Here is a 16,977-nt window from a genome sequence, read left to right on the forward strand (position 1 = left end):
CCGCACGCCGGAGCGCGGCACACGAGATGCAACAGTCCTGCCCGATTAGTTACAAACACATGCCTTCTATTATATATAACCATTATATATATATTTTTATATATGTAACTATAACCATATTATAGTTAATAAATCATTCCTTAGGAATCTTCTTTGCCCAGACTGGAAGTGCATGCTGACAGGCACAGGAACGCAACAGCACTGGGGTGAGAGAGGCAGCAAAAGTGGGACTGGGAGATGCCAGGGAGCAGGGACAGGGAGGGTTCTGCCAGAGCGGATTATTGCCATGGGAGCTGCTCTCCACAGACAGCCCGGCCTTCCAGGCGGCTCCTCTTTGCTGGAGAGGGAAGACTGCAGCATTTACTGCGCTGTACGCAGGCTGGGGTTCTGGGGAAGTGCCGAGTGGTGACATCAAAACTTTTGCAATTATCTGCCACCTCTGGGGCCAGAACAATGCCCCTGAAAAGAGACTGACTCAAACACGCTCGGGTCAGACTCCCAGTGAGCCCAACGCCCCGAGCCTGGTGCTCTGCTCCTCGGAGCTGACCCTCCGGATGAGCAAACCTGGCCCTGGCTGGCTGCAGCAAACACAGAAACCGAATTTCATCCCTTCAGGTAGAGCAGGAAATAAACATTCACACAGATGGACTGGGGCATTTATAACTCTGTAAAGCCAGCACACTGGGCAGCGTGCCCCTGTGCAGAGCACAAGGCTGAGGGCTGCCACGACCTGCGGTCCCTGCCCAGGACCTGCCCCCTGTGCTTTGGCTCCATCAGCCTCGTGCTGGGACCTCGACCACTGCTACAAACATGACAGTGAACTTGTGTGCCAAACCAGAAACTAGACCCGAATCGACTTTTTACGAGCTCCAAGAGCTTGTGCAACACTGCTCTCTGGTGACCTGCTCCCTTCGATTTCTGAACAAAGAGAAAAACCCAACTCCCTAAGAAATCCCTGGGTCTCAAGGATTTTAATTTACCTGTACAGACCCTCAGAAGGTCCAAAGGAGCAGCACCTTCTGGGGGTCACTCCCCGCTGTCACCACCACCCTGCCAAAGCTCAGCTAACTGCCGCCAGGAAAGGGCCACTCACATCGAGGCAGGAAAGCTGTTTTGGAGCGGGACACGTGAGAAGAGGAGAGCGGTGCTATAGTCTGCAAACCCCAAACGCTGATGAAATGGAGGGAAGGGAGTCACACTCCAGTGGGCTGGGGCTGGCATTGACTCCCCCAGCAGAAATAGTCTTTGTAGATCATCTGACAGAGGCTTTTCTACCAGCCCATTAGAGGGATGTGTGGGGAGGACAAAGGAAAAAAAGGGAAAAAAAAAAGGAAAAAAAGGTTTTTCCTTTCTGTCAGCTGTGCAAGGGGGTGAATAGTCAGCACACAGACACAGGTGCACAGCTCTGATCAGTACCAGCCGTCGGCTTCCCCACCGCACAGCTACCAGCCCATTCACTGGTCTAACCGGGAGCACGGTGAACTCGGCACGCTAGGGCAGGCTGCCGGCATCTTTGTCTCTTAAGTGTACAATAAATTCTCTCTATACATAATAACTAATAAAATATATATCAAGTGTATGGCTCTGATTTAAACAGATGTTTGCACTGCACGCTCAACACAGGGAATTAGAAAATAGAAGGAAAACAGCTTGTTTGTTTTTTTTTTACAAAAAGGTAGCAGCAAAAAGGTTTGCGAAAGTCTTAGATAGGCTGGGCAGAAACAGTCCAAACAGCAAATATTTCCCTTATTTGATGCTTTACGATTAGCTGTTCAAGGTGATGGTAAAGAATCCTCCATCACTACGGCTACTGCCTGATCCCATCGATCTGCCTTCTGCAGGATGGGACGGTTCTGCACTGACCCTGAGGGGCAGCGCCCACGGCCCACGGCACGCCCCAGCCCATGGCACTGGCACGGGCACTGCCAGTTACTGCACTGGCAGTGCAGCCAGGAAAACGCGGCGCTGCACAGCATGCACAGCGGCAAAACTCACTGGGCAAGGCTGGCTCGTGCAACGGCGTTACCAGGAGGGCACGCACAGGATCTACACACAGATTTAAACACATCGTATAACCCCAGAGCCCCCCCCGGTTCCCAGCACAGTGCAAAGGCAATCTCAGCAATTCTGCTGGAGCTTGGCATGTCCAGAAAAGTAAACACCTCTGAAATAGAGCAGGCAGCCTGCCTGCATGGAAAGTCAGACTTTGGGCTACATCCAGACAGATTTCAAAGTGTATTTTACTGCTGTCTGGATCTGCCTTTGCCTGTAAAGGCTGGCTTTTGTTTGGTTCTCTTAATATTCAGTGCTGTAAGGGTATTTTTGACAGCAGCACAAGACCCAGGGCAGTACCGCACTCCTCCTTGCCTTTCTGTACTGACTGGGGAAAAGAGCCTTAAGTCAGCAGAATCATGAAGTAGTTCAGGGTTTGCTTCCTTCCTCCTGCAACATCCAAAGTGGGGAACTAACCTCACTATGGCGCGGGGAGTCAACAGCAAGGGGCTTGGCTTTGTGTATTTTAAAGCAGACTAGAAACCCCACATTAACAAGCCTCAGAAGGTGCCAGGGCTGCGGGCAGGGCGGCCATGGGGAGGAAAGACGGACAAGTCCCAGCCTGCCAGAACCAACATCTCCCCCTTTCCTCAAACACCTCTTGGTGCAGAAGCCTCCCGCACTCCCCTTGGCCGGGCTCTCCTTTGAGAGGACTTAAGTTACTACTGGTTAAGTGGCCGTATCGGTGCTCCTGGGGGAACGAGACGTGTAGCAGGACCGTGCCCGACAGGAAGAAGTGAGCAGAGAGCCCGAGTGCTCATAAATGCTAATAAAGTGCACGAATGCAGAGACATCGGCTTCCTTCCTCCGAGGCTGGCACAGCCAAGGACGAGGATGCGCTGTGCTGTGTACCACCCATGTACCAGAGACCGGGACCAGCCCCTTGAATACCGCTGCCTCCCCCAAAACTGATCGATCTACTGGGAGGCTGCTTCAGCCAGGGGATCCACACTGGTGGCCACAAATCACCTGTGGTGGGTGCCTGGGGTCCCCGAGCCCCTTCGCTGCCTCCCCACCTGTGCACCCGCATACCAGGTCCCCTTCCCCAGTGCAAGAGCCGGCGGGTCCAACCCTGGCATCACCCACGTCCCGGGGCAGGACCTGCCACACGGTTGGACCTGTACAACTGAGCATGTGAGGATAGTAAGTGACAGAGCGTGTAGGGGCACGACTAGATCCACCGTGGCCAAGGGGGACAGAGCCGGGGGTGTCACCTCCCAGATGAGAGGTCACATCCGTGCAGACAAGACAGCGCAGAGGCCGCTTGCTGCTGACCCCAGGAGGGACACGCACGCCCAGCCTGACCGTGGGGAGCCCAGCCCCAGAGCCCTTGGGAAACAGAGACAGGGACAGTGTGGGGACTGGCTCTGCACAGGGGGCCACGGGGTCCGGCAGCCAAGCAGAGCAGGCAGCTGGACATGTGTGCTTCTCTGCTGGGGGGTTTTCCTGGGTAATAAGGCAAGGTGCTTGACGTTACGAGAAAAGCGGAGAAGTGCAGAGTGCTGGACGAGGGGCAGTAAGACTCAGTCAGTCTTTCCCAGCTTTGCTATCAGCTCGTCGCAGATCTTGGTCAGCTCCTCAATCTCCTGATTCTGGAAGAAAAGCAGACCTTAAGGACCCCTGTGGCGGCACAGATAGGGGATAATGCTCGGGCCCATCTGCCACCAAGCCAGTGCAGGAAGGGGCAGCTGGCTCCTACACTTGCCCCTGCAAAAGCTCCTCTGTGCATCACCCAGGTGCCATGGGGACCCCTGGGCTCACCCCTCCTCATCCCTGACAGATCCTGGTGCTGCACAGAGACCCGCAGCTGCCCAGCTGCAGCCCACCGGGCTCTGCTCAGCCCGCGTGTTGGCTAACGGGCACAGGTGAGCAAGCTCTGCCCATGGTCAAAGACAGCCAAACGCATGCCAGCCCCGAACTGGCAGCCATGTCACCGCACGCAGCCATGCCTATGCCTGGGCAGAGCTTGCATCTCCTTCCTTGTGAGAGGATGCAGTCGTACATTTAAACAACAAAAAAAAACAGAAACAAAAAAGCAAACAAAAAAAACCCCAAAAACACAAAACACTTTCTGGGCCAAACATGTGAAGAACACCTCCAGCACCAACAGGATGCTCAGGGCTGCAAAATGGAAATGCAGAGCAAAGCCAGCGCGGCTCGCAGAGAGGAGGCAGGGTGGGTGCGTTACCTTCTGCTGGAGGGCTCTCTCCAGGGACTCCACCTTCATCTGCTCCTTGCGCAGTCCGGCGTGCAGCGCCGCGCTCTCCGCTTTGGCCTTCATGCGCACCTGGGCAATCTCCTCATTGGCTCTGCAGTGGAGTTTGGAGAGAAGGGGACAGTGGTCACGTCTCTGGGTGCAGCCAGGAGCACCACGACACAACGTTAGACCACGCGGCGTCAGCAGAGCCTAGCTCCTGCTTGCCTGGATGCATCAGAGGTGGTTTTCCCATATGGAAAACCTGCATGAAATGTGATTAATTCAGCTCCTACAAACTCCTGTATGGAAACTCTCCTTTCTCAGAGCAAAGCTAAACCAGTTCCTCACCCACGTCACTCGGGGCTACCGTGTGTTGGTGAGCTACTGCTCATCAGCTGAGCCTCAGTAGCTGCGCGACCCCTTCACACACCGCAAACATGAGCCCTCTGAAACGTGGAAACTTGTTAAGTGACTGTAAATAGACCATGAACCCCAGTTTCTCCATTAGAAAAAAACTAAGCAGAGATCAGAAAATCCATTCAAGGGTTTGTGCTGGTTTACTTACAGCCATTTTAAGTCACTTGAGCCTGAGGTTGTAAAAGGCAGATTTTCACATCAATAAGCTGCTGCCTTACAACCTCAGGAAAACCAAAGGAAGACACTGCCCTACAAGGTCTTTAAGCACCCAGAAAGCTCCTCAGCACGCCCAGCAATTTCATGCATGATCTTACTTGTCTAATTTTTCTTCTGCATGGACTTTCAGGGCCTGATACCGCTGCTCTTCTTGCTTGACCCGGGTTAAATAATCTTGAGCACACTTCTTCAGAGCTTCTTCATTCTGGGAAAAAAAAAAAAAGTACATCCATCTGCATCGGGACTGAGCACAAAGCTGTTGCTCTGACGGGATGAATATCCCTGTTCTGAGTGTAAAAGAAAAAGGCTTTAAATAGAATCAGCTTCTCCCTTATGCTGGAGCCCCTTATCCAGCTTGGCAGCATTTTAAAATGGTGTGTAAATGGAGGCAGGGTTTCTCGGGGTGCTTTGCCCTGGCACCTGCTCTTCCCTTGGCCGCAGCTCTGCCCAGGGCACAATGCTCTGCTGCCAGCAGCTCAGCAGGAGAGTGCTGGGGAGGAGTGCGAAGAAGAGCCAGCTGCCTGGAGACCCCAGCTCCCCGCACTGGCTTCCCCTGGCATTTGAAAGACTCTTTGCTCGTTTATCAGAAAGTAGGCAGAGGAAAGCGAGCGAGCAGTCCTCCGAGCAAGGGCCGGGGCATTTGAAGCAGCACTGCGTGGGACAGGAGAGCCATGGTGCTGCAGCACAGGACAAAGCGGGGGCAAGGCTGTATGAAACAAGGCGGAGGCAATGCTGCACGGGAACTCTGCAGGGACCAGGGCTGCAGGGAGAAAGACGAAACCAAGGTAAGGACCTTCTTAAAGCCTTCTAGGACACCCTTCAGGTTTTCATATCTCCTGAAGAGATCCGACAGGGACCTCTCCACCGAGTTTAGGTCTGCCAGAGCCTGGTCCTTTTCCATCGTGAGCTGCTGCAGGTTCTTCTGAGATGTCATGTTTGTCCTCTGCTCATCCTCTGCGATGGAGAATAAACAGCGGGGACACAGTGACTGAGCGGGGATGGCTGTGGCAGCCAGCTCCCTCCCCCACAAGCCCGGCCAGGTGACGGCACCTTACCTATCATCTGGGCAATGGTCTTCTCATACTCAGCCACGATTTTCCTAGAAGGAAAGGAGAAAAAAAGCAGGTAAGAGGCAGCAGTTTTTTGTAGACGTGCACCTACAGCTCTGCTGCCAGCAAACTGCCCCGGGGCCGCCCCTTCCCCATGCCACAAAGGCAGCCCAAGCAGCAGCCTGTCTGCAGAGCCCCAGCTGCTGATGCTGCAACTCCCACCATCGCTCCCCTACGCTAAGACCTCCCTCCAGCCGCTGCTGCTCGAGCCAGCGCAGCTAATGGGATTTTATTCCTGCAACAAAGAAACCGGCAGGCTCAACACAGCACAAGCACAAAGAGTACACGTCTCCTAACACGTCCCACCCTGGCGATGCTGAGCTGTATCATCCCGTTACAGCCCCACTAACCCACCTCCCAACAGGGAACACACAAAGCACAGCGCCGCACTGTGCAGGGGAGTGGGCAGGCAAACACGTGAGGAGAAGGCTTTTACCTCATCTCTAAGACTTCCTGGCGGCTCTCTTCATATTTCTTCTTCCACTCATTTGCTTCAATCTCCTTTGTGATTATCTAGGTTGCAGCAGACACAGGACCCTTGGGACGTGCTCTGGGTGGTTTCCCTTGCTGCCCCATGCCTGTGATGTGCAGGGGAGCAGACCCCCCCAGGGCAGAGCAGAGCTGCCCCTGCTCCTCCCCACAGCAGCAGCCGTCAGGGGGCCGGCGAGGGGCAGCCCCCCGGGGTGGTTGCCGTGCTGGCGTGCACCCGGGAAGGATGGGGTCCCTGGCCGTTACCTCCTCTCTGATGAGTGTGAGCACAGCCGTCTTCTCGGATTCACTGAGGCAGATGCCGTCCAGGGGACTTTCACTCCTGCTCATGCTGGTGATGGCCGCAGGGGACTTGTCCATGGAGCACAGCCCGGGATTGCCCTGGGGGGAATTACCCAGCCGGGATGCTGCGTGGGTTCTTCTTTTCACCCTGCTTCTCCTGTTTGGGGTGTTCTCCCCCATTTTATCAGCCTCTGTTCAGGCACCGAGCCTCCCTGCCTGCACACACTGACAGCTCAGAGCCTGGTATCTGAGACACCCAGTACAGCCCATATGGGGTTTTTAGTGCACTTTCTGCCAAGTCCCTTGCTGGGAGCTGGGGCTGCGCTGTAGGACACCCTGGGGCTTGGCATCCCAAAGCAGAGACAGAGTAGGGGCTCATTTCAGAAGGAGGAGACCTAGCTATGAGCAGAGATGTGCTCACATCTGACATCCCATAACTTTCCCCATGGTTGGTTTTAAACTATCTCCAGCCTGGAGGATCTTTGCTGACTGTGAGCCACACGCCTGGGGTCTGCAAGGGTCCGGGTCGCCTGTCTCCATCACCTCCTGGTCAGGTGGAGATGTCACTGCAGCCAATGCATTCAAATTGCTGCCAGCAGCTGCAGGGACATTTGCTGGGCCTTGCTGATCGCCCCGAATGCACAAGGGAGCTGGTGGAGGAAGCAGGCTTCACCTCCCTGCAGAGCAGGGTCTGGCTGACCCAACTCTGAGGCTGCTCCTGCTCCCCTTCCCGAGGGACAGCCCCACTCATCCCACAGTGCCCCAGCTGTCCGGGAGAGCTCCGAAATCTGAGACGCTCGCGCAGGGCTCCTGGCACACTCCTGTTTCCATTATGGGTGCTCCTACAAGGGACGAGGTGGTGGTACCCTCATCGCTCACTGCTTTCTCCCCCCAGAGCCCAGCTCCTTTCCACCAGTGCTGCAGCTGCAGGGACCAAACTGGGGGGAGAGCTCAGCCCCGTGACCCAGGCACCGAGTCCTGCCTGGATACTGGCCCCATCCCTTCCCTTGGGGGGTCCTGCAGCCTGCAGAAAAGCATTCCTTCAAACCAAGGCTTACACCACCGCCTGTTCCTCCTTTTATCATCCCAGCTGATGTGACAGCCCTGTGCAGCCATCTCCTTGGGAACCAGCTGCCAGGCCATAAATAGAGAAGTGCTTTGGAGGAGGCAGTCTGCTTTTGCCGTGTTTTGGAAACGAGAGAACTAAAGCACTTCTCTCCCGCCCTCTTCCCTTGCGCTTTGACTGCTGCCCAGGTTCAAGCATGACTGGGCCCCTCACAGCTTTGCTGCCTGTAGCAGCGGGCAAGCGATGGCCAGTGGCAGGAGCCACCCCCAGGTGCAGGTTTGGGTCCGGGCAGCCTAACACTGGGGAGGTTCAGCCCCGTGTGGTTTTGGCAGCAGCCTCCCACAGCATCTCCCGAAAGCAGGCGTGCACCTGAGCACCTGCAAGTACCTCTGCCCACTGCCTGCCCCACAGCAAATCTTCCCACACTGTGGTTTTGGGATGACCCCAGCTCGTCTGCAGGAGCAGAGCCTGTCCACGCTCTCCCCAGCACCAAACAAAAGGTTCACTTTGCCTAATGTCCTTGTGGGGCTTAGCATAGTTAAATCTGTCTCAGAGAAGCTAATTTTGCTGATGTTGCTAATCTCATTGTCGAGCAGCTTTGGCCAGGGGCGGCTAAGCTGGCACAGGGTCCCCCCTGCAGCGGAGGGGTCTCAGGGCCACTCAGATGGCTCCTCAAGGCACGCTGGGGGTGCCCCCGTGCAGATGTGTCACTGCCAGAGTGCCAGGGTCACTGGGGGCTGCAGAGCCAGGGCTGTTTTCATTAATCCCCCTGTCTCTGCTGTCAGCTGCCTTCCTGAAAGCAGCGTCTGAGGATCCCTTGTAGAAGGCACAGGCACCAACCGGCCAGAGCCAGCCCTGGACTCTTCCACGTGAAACACAGCCCCTGTCCTGCGGCTCGTCCCTTCCCCGTGATCTTCTCTGCCCTTTCACTGTCATTCAGCCAGTTCCAAATGCAGTGTTTGCTCTCGTTGCCCTCCCACGGCCACAGACCTGGCTCCGCCCCGGCCCTGCTCCATCCCCAGCATCTCTCCCTCCCACCCACGAGCAGCAGCACCCACCCGGGAGGGACCCGTCCTCTGCCAAGCTCCTCCTGGCCTGCTGGGAAATCACCACTATTTTTATCAAGTCCCTGCGTGGGCTTTTCAAGAATTTTAGCTCCCAAAGAAACTCATTTCAGAGAGGCTTTGGTAGCACTGCTGGGATTAGCAGAAACGTTTGCTGCAGCTTCCCCCCACCCCTCTGCACAGCTGGGCAGGCAGCAGATGTGGTGCAGGAGGATCAGCCCCCCCGCAGCCCCACCGCCCTGCCGAGCCGCACGCCAGCGCCGGCACAGCCGCTCCAGCGCCACACCGGCACAGCCGCCCTGAGCCTCCCTGCGGGTGAGGGAGGAGGAAGCAAGAGGCACTCACGGGGAAGATGCCAGGCCCATCCTTTTCCATCTGCTTGGAGATCTCCTTTTCAAAGCCTAAAGACAAGGAAACAACCTTTTAGCTACCTGGAAACAAGACCCTGGTGGCACATACAGATTGGCTGGGATGCAGAGGGGTGTCCCCTAAGTCTCTACATCCCCTGAGCTTCCCCTCCCAAAAGGCTTCTTTACCCCCAGCTCTTGCCATTGCAGGAAGGATGCATCCTGTATCCCTGCCCCCTGGCTTCCACCCTCGCAGGGAGGATGCATCCTGCATCCCAGCCCCCAGCTCCTGCCCTTGCAGGGAGGACGCATCCTGCATCCCTGACAGACAGCCTCTCCTCCTGCATTCCCTGGAGTGGAAACCAACACTCCCCTCTGGTGGCAGTTCAGACCCGTGCCTGTGTCCCCACAGCTGCCACCCACACCAGCCATTCCCCGGGACCGCGAGGTGCCGAGGAAGAGGAATGAAGATGCACGGGTCATTTTGCACTTTGCTGGCCGGCACGGGCAGGATGCATCCCTGGGGTGAAGCCCAGCTGCTCGGGCCATTCTAAATAGCACAAGCCTCAGCCCACGCCAACTGGGCCCAAAGCCCTCCAAAGGAGCTGCCACATGGCCCCTGCTATTCTTAACAGCAGCGGAGAGAAGATAAAAGCCGTCTCCTCCTGTCTGCGGCACGCAGGACACCCTGCCATCTCACATAGCATGAGAGATAATTTATGAACCCCACTCAAACAACTGCAGACATGACCTGCTATTCACGTGTTAACTGGGCAGAGGAAAAAAAAGTACTGCTAGAACCCAGCTAGGAAAGGAAGGAGGCAACCTAACACTTTTGACTGCGGATTTCCTAGTGTTTCCCCCCATTTATCCCTGCGCCCTGGCCAGCGGCTCCTTGCCACAGCTCACAGCACCATCTCCGCCGCCAGCACCGAGCCTGTGCACTCCTGCCTGGCCCCCTGAGAGGAGCAACAATAAACAAAACCTTGCAGCCTCTCCACTGACTATCAAATTTTTCCTCCCTTTAGAGACAAAGGACTGTTTTTCTCTCCCGAGAGCCTGCAGCTCTGCACAGCATTCAGGAGAAATGATTAATGGGGACCCGCACAGGGGAGAGCTGCAAACATTCTGTGCAGTGATTTCTCCTACTTGCACCTATAACTTGGCTATTGATTAAATGTCATGTTGCCTGGCTTTTAATTATTTTTTAATGGATTGGTCAGAGAGGCTAATTACATAGGAGACTGACAGCAAAATGCCACCAGGATCATTAGCAGAGGTCTTCTGTAGTGACATGGAGATCTCCATCAACCACAGCCCTTGCGCTGGGACATCAATTCCCAGCAGCTCTGCTCCTGGCACAGGCTTTGAGCAGGAGGCCCTGCAACCTGGGAGGCAGGGCACGAATCGGGAGCATCCCAGCTGAATGGCGTGCGATTGCTCGGCTCAGCCCTCATCTCAGCTCGCTGGTGAACACTGGGTTCAGGAGGGCACTCACAGCACGGCTGCAGGGCAGCGTGTGCCGTGGGCAGGGAGCCTCGCCGGCATGAGCCACATCCTACCACAGCGCCATGGGGGCCGTGGGGAGAGTGCTCTGTACCAAGAGAGCCTAAAACAGCCTGTACCACGATTTTTCCATAATGGAAGTAGTGCAGATAAGCAATTGGATGTTTCATTATGACTTGTGGCAGCCTTTAGCCCTGTGTCAGTGTAAATAAATAAACTGTGATGAAACTGCATTGCCTCAACGGCACCAATTCATTGCCAGAGGCTGTAGATTGCCTGGGTGCACCCACGGTGCATCTCCAGAGCCAGAGGCAGCGGGGACGCTCCTTACCTGCCTCCGTGCCATGCTTCGCTGCTGGCACGGGAACATTCGAGCACTCAAAGTACTCGAGGTCATCTTCTGGTTCGCCCTTCTTCTCCAGCCCGGCTGGTTTCTGCACGGAGGTGGTGGAGGCCAGTTTCTCCTCATCAGTGGCATGTCCATCCCGATTTGCAATATCTGGGATTTCTGAGATCAACACTCCTTCATCCTGCAGGATCAAGGCATGCGGTTAAGGAGGGCTGAGCTAATCCGTGGGGGTCAGGCAGCCAGGTTGCTGGACAGCACATGGAAAGCACGGGAGGCTTAGCATCCACCGACAAGCTGCTCCCCACCAGCTCCTCAGCAGGTTTTGGCAGAAGGAAACACATGGTGCCAGGGACAGAAGCGATTAACGTGCAAAATCCATTAACCCGACCGTAGAGCTCGGTGCTTTGCTCTGGTCCACGCTGGGGCAGGGCTAAGACATTGCACGCACATGGTCCCTAACGAACCACATGGAAAAGAGAGAGCGTTTACTGGCCAGGAAACCCGCAGAGACAGGCTCACCCTGCGGGTGGGCACCAAGCACAGACCTCCTCCCTCCCTTCCCACCAGGAACTGCCCACGGGGAAGATGATGTCCCCGCGGCTGGGAGCTGCTGCTTTCAGGGAACCAGCCCTTTGGTCAGGTGTTGCTGCAGGCACACGCCAGCCCAAAGCTCAGCCAGCCCAGCTCTCCCCATGCCGCCATCCAAGCATCCTGCGCCCAGCCAGCAGCTCCTGGGGTCGGATCGAACGTACCTGAGAGCAAACGTCCAGGACCAGGGGCTGCGTCTCGTATTGCTTCACCTTGCAGCCGCTCCTGCAGGGGAGAGAGAAGCAGCCGGCTGAGGCACGGGCTTGCGTGGGCTGCGTGGGGAGGAGGTGGGGGCACGTGCGAGACAGCCCAAGCAAGGGGAGGCAGCCCCAGCACTAGCATTGCACCCCGCCGCGTGCCAGCAACCCCACTCACCAGTGAAATATCGAGGCAGAGCAAGTTCTGGAATGAACAGTAAGAACAAGCAAACAAAACACACAACTACAAAGCAATTGGGTTTGTCTTTGAGGTCTTTATTCCTGTTGAAGGTAAGGATCGGAGATAGGACCCCGAGGTGCTGACGGCGAGAGAGGCAATTGCCAAGGAGCCAGCAAAGAAAGATTTCCCTTGCTGCACCCTCGCCCTGTGCGTCCAATATGACGGCATCTTGAGGTCTGAGTGCCCATTGACTTTCTGCAGGAAGGAACCATTTCCAGGCCGCCTCACGCCCTGTCCCTGCAGCTGGAGGTTTGTCTGGGACATCTCCACAGCATCCATGTATCTCCCACGTGAGTCAGACGTGTTAGAGAGCTCTGCTATGCTTGCAGGAGAGCACCAGGGCAATCCGCTGTGCCTTGAACACTCCCTCTGCCAGATGCAAATGCTGTCCCAAGGAGAAGGGCCTTGCAGATGGGAGAAGGTTTAGCTCAGGTTGCTCTTGCAGGTGGTCCCGTGGCTGGATGACCTCCAGCGAGGCAGCTCCCCTTGGGACTTTGTCCTGTGTTCCTCGAAATGCACCATCCTGCAGCTTGGCTGCACAGGACTGCAGGCACAGCCGCATCCTGACACACCAGGCATCAGCATCTTGAATCAGCTCGAGGCAGCAGACAGACAGTTGTGGACCAGCCCCAGCAGCGCTGGGTCCATGTCACCAAAGCCCGCGGGGTCTGAGGAGTCAGCGATGAGATGACATGCATCGCAGCACTTGCCCCTGGCACGTGAAGGAGAGCATGAGCTCTCCTCCTGCATCTCACCACCCTCTCACTCCACGTTAGCAATCTCCCCCGGCTTGCTGCCATGCTCCAACCCCCCAGAAGACAGATATTCACTAGGCTGGAGTGTGACAGCCCACTATGGATATGCGAGGAGGGATCTCCACCTCCAGACACGGCGCTCCCCGCCGCGGGGACACAGGCAGGGGCTCGAGCAGGTTTGCAGTGAGCTGTACCAAGGTCTAAAGAATCACCCCCATCCACTTCACTCCAGCCTCCCCATCCCATCGCACACGTGTGCCAGCAGAACACAATGAGCAATGTGGCACACACATGGAAATTTTATTTGCACGCTAACATGCACACCTGGGTCAGACCGAAAAAATCGCTCTTGACTGTTTTTCTCCATCACACCCTAATGTGAGCAGCTAAACTGCAGCTCACCGTGTCCTTATCCACCCCTCTGCTCTGCAACATCTCCTGGGGCCGGTGTTAGCACACCATCTGGTAGCTGGTTTGATCTCTGTCCCCCAACAGCAACATAACAGCTCTGTAACTCAAGGGGATGGGGAAATGGGGAGAAGACAGCCAAGGCAGACAGCCCCGGCTCTGCCCCACAGCTGGGACACACACAGCCGCCCATGCACAGGTTACCAGTGTTTGCAGCTGAATAAGCCCAAATGTGGGCAGCACTGCCTGTGTGCCTGCCTGACGCATGGGCAGACCCGCCGGGCTGCAGGTCCCGCATTAAGAAACAGACATCCACTGTTCAACATCGTGCTATAAAAAGGCAGATCAGTTCTTGGCTGAGACACAGATGTCAGTGCTTGAGCCCAGCTCCAATTCTGTTCGTGCATATGGCAGGCGGCACTAAGCAGACAAGAAGGGCATTGGGGCGGATGACATAAGATCAGGAACTAAGCCCAGCAATGCTCCTTCCTTCAACTCCCCTTGCATGAGAGCAGAGTCCAGATGAGCCCAGAGGGTTTGGGGGTGCTGACAAGCTGCAAGAGACACCGAGCATCGCTGGGACACTAAATGGGGGTAACCCCGGTCCCTCCTGTGTGCCCTGCCCATGGGATGGAAGCACAGGGCAGCAGAAAGCCCTGGGGGGGCACAGCATGGGGCACTCGATATTTCACTGGTGTCCCACTGCGGGGCTGTTCATGCCAGGGGTACAGCACGGCCCCGCTGCAGCAGCACAGGTTGCAGGGCAGCGAACGAAGGCTGCTTTACTTGAGCCGTGCTTTCTAACCCGTCCAGGATCTCGCAGACCAGCTCCACCACCCCGGCTTTGGGCACAGGAGGGATGCTTCAGGGTACAGCCACGAGCAAATCAGCTCTGGCAGCCACCAAAGTTCTAAAGAGAGCCCTGTTTGGAGCCGACTGTGATGGCAAAGCTTCTCTGCGACTGACACATCCCGGAGCCAGAGGAGATAGACCCCTAATTTCCTCGCCTCCCAGCTGATGCTTTCCACCCTACCCCTCTGCAGCAGCTGCTGCCCTGGTGGTTTTGCATGGGAGGGGGTAAAAGACACCCTCACCTTCAGGGCTAAAATCTACCCATCTTTGCAGAGACCTGGATTGCACAGAAACCTGCTCCCCCTCCACTAGCCGACGCATTGGTTTCGAGGACTTGTACATCATTAAAAGGTGTTGCGAGTCGGCATGCTGCGAGAGCAAGCACAGGCGCACGCCTCCGGTGCGGCTCTCTTCCCTCACCCCCAGGCACTCGCCAGGCTAAGCTGCCCCGGGGATCGGCCTGAGAGGTGCGGGACACAAATCAGACAGCAAAGAGCATGAGTCAAAGGGCAAGAAGGAGCCTGCATGCCATGGAGACAAGTGGGGCCAGCACACACCCAGAGAGAGGACAAAAACCAGCAAAGGAAAAGAAAAAAGAAACACAGAAGAGAGTACTTACAACAGAAAACAGAGAAATTTCACTTGTTCAGTAGTCCTGATGCACCAAAGCATGGACAGGGAGAGAGACAGACAGATGGAGAGAAGAAGAGCGTGTGAAAAGACCTGGATATTAACTCTCATCTGGAGAAGCACAGTGAGTTGCACAGCTCTGTCTTTTTGGAAGGAACACACAGATAAAAGATGCTCTGATTCTGCATTTGCTATTCACGGCAGCAGGATGAGATTCAACCACAAATCCCGCTGCCGGGGCAGGCGAGTGCCCGGAGCAGCCCGTGCTGCTCTGAGGTGACAGAGAGGGCGCCTGAAAATCCCCCGCTGCTTCCCCTCACCGCCAGCTCCTGCTCGCCCGCGGTCACACACAGGAACGCCGACTCTTAAAAAAACTGTATCGACACTCTGCAAAGTATTTCCAAGAGAAAAACATCCAACATACCCTTATTTTTGCCTGCTAGGTTTTATCTGCTCTCTCTGTAAAAACCCACTCTCCAGTTTTCTCACCAGAGAATTCGTTAGCAGAGTGACGGCTTCTTCTGGTTTTACTGTCAAACCAGCCACAAACTCCGTGCTCCTAAAATTTCCCCTTTTAAGCTGATTTCCTGCTTAACCCTGCAATGGGTTCCAATTACCCGTGTTAAGTGCAATCACAAATTATAGTGGAAGGACCCAAAACTATCTGGGCAATTATTCCCTCATGCAATATCCCCTCTGCTTCCCTGGCCTGCTCAGAGACCCTGCGGAAGGAGGGCACGTAGAGCCAAGCCTGGCTCAGCAGCGGCTATCTTAACTGTCAGGCTGAGACTTCAGCACTGCCCAGACACAGGTTGGAGGACATTTCTGATACAACAGGTGAAATACCAAGAAAATAGCAAGGTTTAGCCATTAAACGTGTTCCCAGAGGAGGAGGGTAATGCATTCCCAGGAGGCACTATGAAATGTCACCATTTACATGGGGTTTTTAAATAGCACAGTTCAGGAACTAAATATGCACTTAAACAGTTCAGCAAGGGACAACAAGCTCCCTACCCCCTGTGCAGATGTCATAAAAGCAACAAACAATCTGCCTGTTTAACCTCTATTCTCTTCCCCTGTTACAAAAAAGGAAATTCAGTGGCAGCTCACAAAATGTCCCAGCAGCATCTGATTAACCAGACCTGCATTCGCAAGCTCCAGAAAACCTACAAACCCTCTTGTGCGCTTGGCAAGCCCTGCCGGCTCCAGCCTCCGTTACAGGTTTGCTCTGACTCCACAACCCTACAGCGCCTGCACCTCGACCCCACGAGCTGGAGCCCCGAGGGGATTTCCAAAGAGGTGATCCCGCAAAGCGGGTCCCGATCCAGCCCTCCCCGCTCTGTCTGGGACCTGGGGCACCAGCACTGCTCCGGGACACCCGTCCCTCTCCTCCCATCCACTCCCGAGTGACCGGAGTGCTGGCAGGCAGAGGGGAGCTGCCCCTCCACCAGGACAAGGGGCAGATAAAACCGGGGCAGCAGCAGAACCCAAGGTGCCCGTTGGTATTTTGGGCTCGCTCAGAAGGCTTGGGGGCAGGAGCACCATCACCACCACCGCTGCTCTGCCCACGCGTGGGGGAACAGAGGGGGCTGCCAGCCCCCAGCCGGCTGCCCGCTCCACGCGCACCGGCACTCACGTTATCAGGCGTGACTTGGGCTTCTTTGGGGAGTCTCTGCCTTTCACGAGATCGTCCTGCACCTCCAGCGTCTGAGACTCGAGGATTTCGTTGAGGTTGTTATCGGCAGTAGGGCAGGAGTCAGCGGCGGTGCTGGCAAGGGTCTTGGTGGACTTAAAGGGATCCACAGAGTCAAAGTTATTGGCGTCGAACTGGTAAGAGCCCTTGGGGAGAGTCAGCGAGCTTTGCAGAGCTGAGCTGCCACCAAAGGGGTTGAGACCTGGGCTGTCCCAGAGCGCGGGACCCAGCCGGGGGGAGCCCCGGGGAGGCAGCGGCTCCGTGGGACCCCTCTCCACATCCTCGACTGGTTTCTTGGGGGGCTCTCGGTGTCTCTTCGGCGTCAGCTTGCTGGCTGGGATCCTGCTGCCCTTCCTGGGCACAGCTCTCCTGGCCTCCGCACTCTCTCCTCCCTCTGTACAATCAACCTCGGGTTTCGGGACCTGCTCTTTGGGCTCCAGGGCTGGGTCCCCCCCCAGCTCACCGGGGCTGCCGCTGGGATGGGGGAAGCGGCGTGGGGCTGGCGGGGGGGGGGGGCGC

General features: G+C 56.1%; 1 protein-coding gene across 1 annotated transcript in view; it reads right to left on the reverse strand.

Moving 5' to 3' along the window:
- Positions 1-46: 46 nt before the first annotated feature.
- The window catches only part of TACC1 (transforming, acidic coiled-coil containing protein 1), a 28,717-nt gene continuing 11,786 nt past the window's right edge, over positions 47-16,977 (reverse strand). The window contains exons 4-14 of the mRNA XM_009318613.1: positions 16,402-16,957; positions 11,847-11,907; positions 11,077-11,275; positions 9,238-9,293; positions 6,727-6,861; positions 6,428-6,504; positions 5,938-5,981; positions 5,676-5,836; positions 4,981-5,087; positions 4,241-4,361; positions 47-3,644 (exon numbers count right to left, since the gene is read on the reverse strand). Coding sequence (XP_009316888.1) covers positions 3,576-3,644; positions 4,241-4,361; positions 4,981-5,087; positions 5,676-5,836; positions 5,938-5,981; positions 6,428-6,504; positions 6,727-6,861; positions 9,238-9,293; positions 11,077-11,275; positions 11,847-11,907; positions 16,402-16,957 — 1,586 coding nt within the window. The 3' untranslated portion in view covers positions 47-3,575. The remainder of the gene's footprint in view (positions 3,645-4,240; positions 4,362-4,980; positions 5,088-5,675; positions 5,837-5,937; positions 5,982-6,427; positions 6,505-6,726; positions 6,862-9,237; positions 9,294-11,076; positions 11,276-11,846; positions 11,908-16,401; positions 16,958-16,977) is intronic.

Source organism: Pygoscelis adeliae, unplaced genomic scaffold, assembly GCF_000699105.1.
Source record: "Pygoscelis adeliae isolate BGI_AS28 unplaced genomic scaffold, ASM69910v1 Scaffold52, whole genome shotgun sequence".
NCBI classification, from domain to species: Eukaryota; Metazoa; Chordata; class Aves; order Sphenisciformes; family Spheniscidae; genus Pygoscelis; species Pygoscelis adeliae.